The sequence below is a fragment of the Notothenia coriiceps genome, unplaced genomic scaffold (genome assembly GCF_000735185.1).
Source record: "Notothenia coriiceps isolate Sejong01 unplaced genomic scaffold, NC01 NC01_scaffold00031140, whole genome shotgun sequence".
NCBI lineage: Eukaryota > Metazoa > Chordata > Actinopteri > Perciformes > Nototheniidae > Notothenia > Notothenia coriiceps.
The window spans coordinates 171929-180776 of NW_011363841.1; the positions used below are offsets into that span (position 1 = coordinate 171929).

Here is an 8848-nt window from a genome sequence, read left to right on the forward strand (position 1 = left end):
AACCTACCGCAAATTAACTATTTTACTGTGGATTCTAATTGTAATACACGTTTCAAATGATGCCGAAGTAACTAAACTGATAACGGTTTAGTAAAAAAACCAAGCTGTCCCTGTCAGGATTCGACCGTATTGCACTTCATTTATTGTCTTGGTTGATTCTGTTGGCTTATATTTTATTTGATCAATAAGGTATTTATATTGTTTTTCCCTTTTGAAACAGATGTTCAGTTATGCTAAAGTCTTTGATTGCACTTCAAGTCTAAAGTTTACATTTTCTACTGAGAAACTGTGCCTTGAATATTTTATTTTATTTAGCAAGAGAGTGCACTTTACCCAGTGAAGAAACCAGTGTTAACGTTTGTTGTGTAGGGTGTAGGCCTTCACCAACACTGAGGAAGCCATATCAAAATTCCTGTTGAATTGTTCATTCAGGGATTCATTGCAGAATTAAAACCAGCTTGAAATGGTATTTTGGTCTGTTACTCCTTTTTATTTTATTTTTTGTTACCTTGTAGGTGGTTGTACTGTTAAGTAACTTGAAAAATAACCATAATAACCGACATGAAAACATATCGTGATAAATATCGTCTATCGTGATATTATATTTTTCAATATCGCCCACCCCTATTCTGAGCCCTCTAGCCTTTCAAAAACTCCAAACCTTCTTCTTTTACTTTTTAAAAGTCTGAAAGCTGTTGTCTCGCTGTAAGCTGTTAGAAAATGTGCAATTCTTGTTGAAGCAGAAATTACACACAAAAAAAAAAAACGGAGGTTGAATAACTACCAAAGTATGCGCAATAGTATAATAGTATGATAATATACAATTAGCACACATTTGAACCAAAGCAAGAGAGAATAATAAGCTGCCACGTTTTTGGTTGGAGTACACAATTAACACCACGTCTATGATTTGGGAGGATACATGAGAAATGCTGTATTCTTGTGCATTAATGTTTTTCAAGTTTCTTTCATTAATCTGCCCTGATGTGGGCATGGTCTTCATGCTAATTGAGCTTGTTGGCACATGGTGTTACACCTCTGCATTCTGCTTTTACAATAACTAACATTCAATACTGCAAACTAGCCTTTCCTATTGTGTAGTAATGGAATCATTTGAAACACTTAAGCTGTGATGTCCTGCAGTTGATTTCCATTACTGATGCATTTCTGTTGCTGTTGCATGTCACGAATGTTTGCTAAATTGCTTTGGTTTCAACTGGTTCTTTATTCTCTCCTTTTTTCTTTGCTTATGCACTCTGATATTTTGGTTTTGTCCCCCAGCAACACACTATTCATGTGGTGGTGAGTTGTATTTTTCACAACTTGGATAGTTTCATTTTTGCAGTAGCACTGTCTTCTCTGCATGTCTGTCCCTGTCTAATCTGTTTCCGAGTGACCTCACAGATCACATGAATGTCTCCTTGGCTAAATGACACTGGGATGGGCACAATGGGAGCCTTTATGTTGGATAGAGGGAGAGAAGAAATAGAAGACTTTGTTGAAGTCTATGTAACCAGATCAGAAATATTTGTCATACTAATGAAGTCCTGAACCCTCAGTTTATCAGAGTTGATTCCCTCCCACTATCCTCGGCAGAAATGCTCCTGTTATTGTCTCTTACCACAAGATAAATGGAATTGTGTATTGGCTTGCTTATTATTTAAATAGCCTTATTTGCTTTTCAAAGTTGTCATAAATTCCTCGACATTTTGTTAAAAGTACTAGTGTGTAAATTGGTTTTAGATTGTGTCATTCTATAACTTGTCGTGAGTTGTGTTTTATTTTCATTATGCAGAATGCTTGATCTTGCTTTCCCCCCTAAATTCACTCAGGAAAAATATGGTCTTGGAACCAGACTGCAGAGGCAGAGGTCCGGAGCCCCCATCTCAGGCCTGTCCGGCCTTACGTGAGTGCTTCTTTGTCACACAAAGCAAATTACATCTGCTTATTACCTCAATACTACATGCATATTATTGGTGACTTAGATACATTGATTTCTTACCATCCAGCAGCCATTGTTTCATTCATTTCAGTGTGCCATGAAAATCAATTTGTAAAGCCTTGAAACTTGGCTTGAGACACAAAGGTAATCCATCACAGTGAACGCTTCGTCACTCTTATTGTTTCTCAAAGTTCCATCATCGCCTTGTAGTAATACATTTATGAGGGGTAACCCTTTTCATATTACACAACCGGGAAACATTCAAGGACCCTGCTTAAAGATGAAAGTTAATAATTGGCTGACAAAAGGCACTTTTTTGACAAAGTGCGCTGTCAGATCCAGGAAATGCATTTAAAAAAACAAAGGAACCATGAAAAGAAATGTGTGAAGTCAGTCTCCTGTCTCAAAAAGGTTGCCGTTCTTCTAGTCATCTAGAATCTTGGACCTTGAAGTTGCCACAACTGAGTTCTTAAAAGTAATTTTTTTCTTAAGTGTATCACTAGGCAACTTAAACGTCCTGAAATACGGCTCCCTAGATTGTACTAACTGATCCTAAAGCCTTACTTTATGCGGGGTAAATGCCCAGTAGCTATGTAAGATACATATTTGCAGGTCATTAGTTGTTGAAGGATTACTTTACCCACAATATTACCATTTGCATAGCAAATACTCACATTGTGTTGCCTTGATTTTGCAAAGAAATCGTTTTTCGTAATGCCTACACCGTGAATGAAGACACAATGCATGTTGCTAAAACTTAACTATTGAAAGTACATTTGCATAAATAGTCTCTGAGTACTGATTATGTGCAATTGTTTGTAAAGTACTGAGCAAACAACTGTATAAATGGTCCTTAGATTGTACTGCACAAGTTGTCGACAGTTTGTAAACAGATCTTTTTAAATAGTTTTCCTGTCGTGGTCCCCATTTACTTCAGTTTTAGGATTTCTTTTTTTTGTTGATCAAAAATCTTTTTATTGCCCTCGACAATGCATAACCAGTGTTTATCATTTAGAAATGGAAAGCAAAAATATATGCACACAACTGAGACGGTAGTTTGTACTGATTGTATGTACAAAGAGAGACAAAATTACAAAGAACACAAACAAACAATAACAACGACTAAAGTAATCCCCTACATTCACTGCCAGTGAGTCTCATACACACGATTATTTACCAGGAACATTGTTAAATGAATATATATGCATGTAATACATATGCATATAGATACATAATAATAATATATTACATTTATGTAGTGCTTTTCCTTGTGCTCAAAGCGCTTTAACATGCAGCAAATACATATACTCATACACATCTACTGTATACATACACATACATATATATGCTGCAGATAAGCTATACCAATAGCAGATTGGATTTCTTTTTTTTTTACTGTCAAAGTTATAACAGATTGTTGATAGGAGTATTTGTGTATATCTATTCCAGCCTTAAAGAGGGTGAAGACCAGAAGGAGATCACCATTGAACCTGCACAGGCTCTGGATGAAGTGGAGCCCCTGCCTGAGGACTGTTATACCAGACCCATCAGCCTACCAGAGGGTAAGACTTAGTTTGGAGCGTGGTAAAGAAATCTGATCATATGTGTTTCTCTAGTTGCATTGAATCTGAGATGTGTTGTGTCCTCACAGTGACCACACTGCGCCAGCGTCTCCTGCAGCCGGACTTCCAGCCTGCCGGGGCGTCTCAGCTGCACCCCCGACACAAGCACCTGCTGATGAAGCGCTCACTGCGCTGCAGGGTCAGTACCTCTCCAGGGTCTTACTCCACTGTATCTGTCGAAGGCTGTTGTTTTTATGAAGATTATATTGAGATAATAATCTTCTTTCTTAATTTCCTCCTCCAGAAATGTGAGCACAACTTGAGCAAGCCAGAGTTTAATCCTACTTCAATCAAGTTCAAAATCCAGCTGGTGGCTGTGTGAGTATTAGATCCTTAACATGCGTCTTCATAATGATGCTGATCCTTTTTTAAATGATATAAAAATACAAACCAGCCTGATGTAGTTTAATAAGATGAAGTTCCTAAAGTTACAGTGTTGCCAAATGTAACTGTAAACACATGTCCAGGAAATGATCCATGCAAAGTTATCTTTTTAAAGTAAAATAACCAAACTATACCTGATCCATGCCATAATGTCCTGGATCATAAATCTGTCTTGTGTTTTCCTTATGGTTTGCTCCATTCTGTGCAAAAAACGTGTGCATGTTAAGTGGTTGACATTTAACTCTTACTATTACAGATCCACTCTCAACTCTTAGTGAGAGTGGTTGTGTTAAATAATAAATAAACAATCTGTGTGTTTGGGTGTAACTGTAATTGATTGGCATTTGCCCGTTTGTTCCACAGGAGCTACATCCCTGAAGTGAGAATTATGTCCATTCCAAACCTCCGGACCATGAAGGTCAGTGTGCACACTGCTTGGGACATCTTGTGTATATCTTTGACATGTTTTATTAATCCGTTTGTATTTAAAACCTTGAAAGGCTGAGACTATAACATACTACTCATACCAGCTATTCAACTTTGTAATGTTTTAATAATAATCAGTAACTCAGCTTTTGAGTTTTAGTCAGTCTCTTTCTTTATTGGCCTACATTGCTTTGCAGTCCAGCTATTGAACGGTTACTCAGATATATAACAAAATGCATAATTCATAAAAGACAAGATGAAGAAGGAAATGTTCACCTAGTACAGAGGCTAGAAGTGAATTGTTGACAAGGTTTAAACGCTAAGTAAACATTGCTTTTCTTAGTAAATGTCAGTCCAGTGTGGATTAGGAAGCACCTGCTCGCTACAGCATCCCTGATCAGCTCAAAACATTGTCCTTTGTTCCTCTACATTTAATACATGGTTTATTTTAATGATCAACTCAGCTTGAAAGGTAATTTGTCTTGTTCCCCATCCTGTCTATCTAGGAGAGCCAAGTGCTGCTAACCTTGACCAACCCTGTGGAGAACATCACACACGTCACTCTGTCTGCTTGTGAGGACGAGGATCCTGATGATATCAACAGCACTGCTAAGGTAGTGAAGTACTCTGATTCTTAAGATGTTGTTAAATTTAAAAAGGTGTTTCTCATGACAAACATGTGGAGCACTATCACCCAGCTCTGCTGTCTAACAGCCAAAACACTAAAGGTATTTTAAAAGCTATAACTGTCAATCTGGGCCTGGATTGTCTGCAAAATGCTCTCTCCTCTAATGTCACAACCACACATGAAGATGGCCGAGCCCAAATGGCTACACCTAGCATTGCTAACAGTGCTGACAGAGCAAACAGGGATAACCAGGTGGGGATCCAGAGCTTCAGTGTTGCATTTGAATAACGTAACCGCTGATTGGGCTTGATGCAGGGAGGTGACCATAAGTGAGTCAGTGGGACATGAAGGCAGAGACTCACATGCTGTAATAGTGTGTTAAAGTGAGTGAGGGTTATGGGTGCTTATAAAAAGAGGGAAGAAGAGAACCAAATTGGAACAAAAACTGGTGCATGCTGGGAAGGGGAGTGAGATTGTTAGTAGAAGCCAGGGCTCTATAGACAGTAATGCCTCCTTGCCACCAGGTATCTGGAAAACAAGACAAATGACAGATCAGCAGGGAAAGGCTGGGGTCGTCGCAGGTGAGCATTTGGTTCCATGTCGACTGCTGGGTACACAGTTGTTTACTAAAACCACTTTATGAGGCAATAATAATTCAGGGCGGTTTGTTTATTAGCTTGTTTTTTTGCACATGGAGCTTTAACTGCTGGAAAGAGCATTATGGCTGGAATAGAGAATATAAGAAATGTGCACAGACACACAAGGTGGCAGTTGTTCACCACCTGCTGCCTGCTCTTAAATCTTGCATATTATATAAAGCAGTTCCTGCTACGTTACCAGCCAGCCTCAGCGAGCGCAGGGCCTTCTGCTGCTTCACCCGCCTGTTCCTTCTGGAGGAGCTAGCCTGGTCATTCTCTCATATGCAGAGCAGTTGGGTCCCTTTTCCACCTCCATCTGTCAGCTGTCACACGCACAGCTAAGAGAGCCGTGTTCCTGCGGTAAATGGTCTGCTGAGCTGCCAGTTGCTGCGAGGCTCTCTGTGACTACAGGCTGTTTGTGTTGGCCTCTTTAGCGATGAAGTCATCGGCCAGCCTGGGTAAGAAAGAGCTCCTGGCCAAAACAGAGCATCTTCATGACCCATTTCCATTCACATCCAGGCCGAACTCAGTGTGCAGTCATGCCATTCTGCTTGATCAGATATTCAAACACCTAAGGGGCGGCATGAATCAGGTTCATGCTCGGTTGGTTTTTATCGACCAGCTCTTTCCAAAGCCTACTTCGATGTCCCCTAACATGCATAATTAATACGACAAAACATTACGTAATGTTTGCTGATGACTATAGGGGAACAGTTTATTTATTTTACCGGTAAATGCAATCCAAAGCACTTCTCTTCCCCCACAAATAGCACTAATATGACTGGTTTGTTGTCTAGGCAGTGCGCACAGAAATCCCTTTTGGGAGACTTTCACAAGAAATCTGAAAGTAGCAGCAAAACCTTAAGAGCTGTAAGTAGAGCTTATAGAAACTGAAAGGTGAACATTAAAGTGGTCATTCATTGAGCCCCAAGCTTATGTCAAATGTTCTGAGGAGATAGGATCACAGCCAACATTGTAAAGTGATTATTTGGGTCTTTATTATAGCTATAACCTCATCTTTTATTTCCTGTCTTTGCAAATTGTTATGCGTCTGTTAATTTAATAATAATGTCTTAAAGTTGTCCTTTCTACAACCTTAAGTCATAAAATGATGCTTAAACTCAGATTTGAGCTATTTAACTTTCCCCCCTCACCAGATGAACTTTTTTAAACAGCCTTCGAGTGACACATTCTACACATCCATCACTCTGCACAGTGAAGGTCAAGCTTTCAAGTGAAGCAACGAGTAAATCACATTTTTCAGTCGAGGGGGATTTTTACATCTGTTTTTCCAAAACACACACTTTGACATTGGTATGTTTCAAAAGAGAGAAGCTTTATGATGTTTGAAATCTAGGTTGAAAGTCACTGAATGGTGAAACTTTTGGGTTTATTTCAGGTTATGGTACCCAGCAAAGAACTGGTGTTGGCGGGGAAGGATGCTGCCGCTGAATACGATGAGCTGGCTGAACCTCAGGACTTCCAGGACGACCCAGAGTAAGTTAACACACACTCACAAAGAATTAGAAGTGTGTGTGTGAGGTAACTCTTAACCTGAACCCTCTGTTTATTCCGCAGTGTCGTTGCCTTCAGGAAATCCAACAAGATTGGTTTCTTCATCAAAGTGATCCCCCAGAAAGAGGAGGATGGGGACGTCACCGTTTCATTTAAGATTCGACACGACTTCCGCAACCTTGCGGCCCCCGTCAAGCCGAGCGAAGAGGGGCCCGAGACCCCCGCAGAGGCAATTTGGCTGACACACCACGTGGAGCTGAGCCTGGGACCGCTCGCTCTCTGAACACAAATAATTCTATCACACAGTGCTAGTGTTGGGTTCTTTGAACTACTTTCTGTAAACTGTGGGATGCGTTTAGTTTTTAAATGAATTCTGATTCTGCTTATTGTCATTTAAGAGTGATTTGTGATCTGTTTGGCATACAGTGGGCGTTAGCTCAAGGTGCGTCAGCAAAAACATTGTGATACATTTAGTCATTGTGCGATAGCTGAGTTTATAAAACTACATGAAACCATGACTGATAATTGCTTAAGATTTAACTTGATTTGCTTAAGATTTAACTTTATCTGATTTGCTGATATCTTGTTGGTTTTTGTTTCAAAAAAGCAAATGATATGTTTTTTTACAACCTGATTGTCCTCAGCTTAAACAATATCATTTCATTAAATAGCCCCTTTCAGTAATCTACAAGATGCACAACCTAATACATAGTTAAAATAAAAAATGTGTTGTATACATACAATATTTTCTTAAATTGGAAAGCAGCTATGTATGCTTTGTCTTATTCAATGTAAATGCTCTGGATTTCTTTCTTTAGTGGTATGGTTGAGCTTTTTAATGTATGTGGGAAACAGCAGTTTGCACAAAGAGGAGTGATTGGTTCTACATTATTATTATTATTATTATTATTATTATAACACCATAGAGATTACAGAAACAGAAATTGGGTGATGAGCAGAATCAGAAATCCTAACTGAGAACAATCTGAACATTTCCCGCCTGAGCAGCAATCTCTTCTGCGCTTTCAGCTTATGTATCCTCATCAACATCCCTTTACGCAGACTGTAATATCGTAATAACTCGCATGCTTCAACTCTAGTGAATATCGCACATGTAAAACAATATCATCACAGTTACTTTTTTCTCATTTGAAAGGTTTTTTTTTTTAAGGTGATACCTGCTCATACAGTAACCCCCACTGGCACTTTGGAGAGGATGAAGCTCTGTAAATGACATGAAAAGCAAAGTGTTTATTATTTAAATGTACTCAGACACTATCTTTTTTTTTCTGATTAAAAATAAATGTATCCTTCTGGTTTGTAGAAGTATAAGTAAACAAGCTGCTTCCATATTTGGTCTCCAGTGTGTTAGTAGAACAGAGCCTTACAACACAGTTAACCTTCTGTACCGGCTAATAAAATAATGTGATACTGTAACACGCCTTGTGACTTTTTTGTTGTTGAGCTATGATGATTTGAAGCAGGTGAACGTTTGTATTATGAATTAGGACTGAGACCCATCATGACTTGAAACTCTCTTTGTGGTGTTATTTTCACTCTGACCACAGGATGGCGCTGCAGGCAAACAGTTTTTAGCTGCATGGAAGAAAGCTTTGACAGGACGAGAGCATACAGGGACATGATTGTGTGATCTTGAGTTACCCTACACGCTGAAACTGTATGTCTGATTGAC

General features: G+C 39.1%; 1 protein-coding gene across 1 annotated transcript in view; it reads left to right on the forward strand.

Moving 5' to 3' along the window:
* Window positions 1-8592, forward strand: part of LOC104959842 (rho-associated protein kinase 2-like) — a 13847-nt gene extending 5255 nt beyond the window's left edge. Inside the window, exons 10-19 of the mRNA XM_010787753.1 lie at window positions 316-356; window positions 1282-1302; window positions 1833-1906; window positions 3392-3504; window positions 3594-3703; window positions 3809-3882; window positions 4312-4366; window positions 4881-4988; window positions 7040-7137; window positions 7219-8592. Coding sequence (XP_010786055.1) covers window positions 316-356; window positions 1282-1302; window positions 1833-1906; window positions 3392-3504; window positions 3594-3703; window positions 3809-3882; window positions 4312-4366; window positions 4881-4988; window positions 7040-7137; window positions 7219-7438 — 914 coding nt within the window. The 3' untranslated portion in view covers window positions 7439-8592. The remainder of the gene's footprint in view (window positions 1-315; window positions 357-1281; window positions 1303-1832; window positions 1907-3391; window positions 3505-3593; window positions 3704-3808; window positions 3883-4311; window positions 4367-4880; window positions 4989-7039; window positions 7138-7218) is intronic.
* Window positions 8593-8848: the final 256 nt, after the last annotated feature.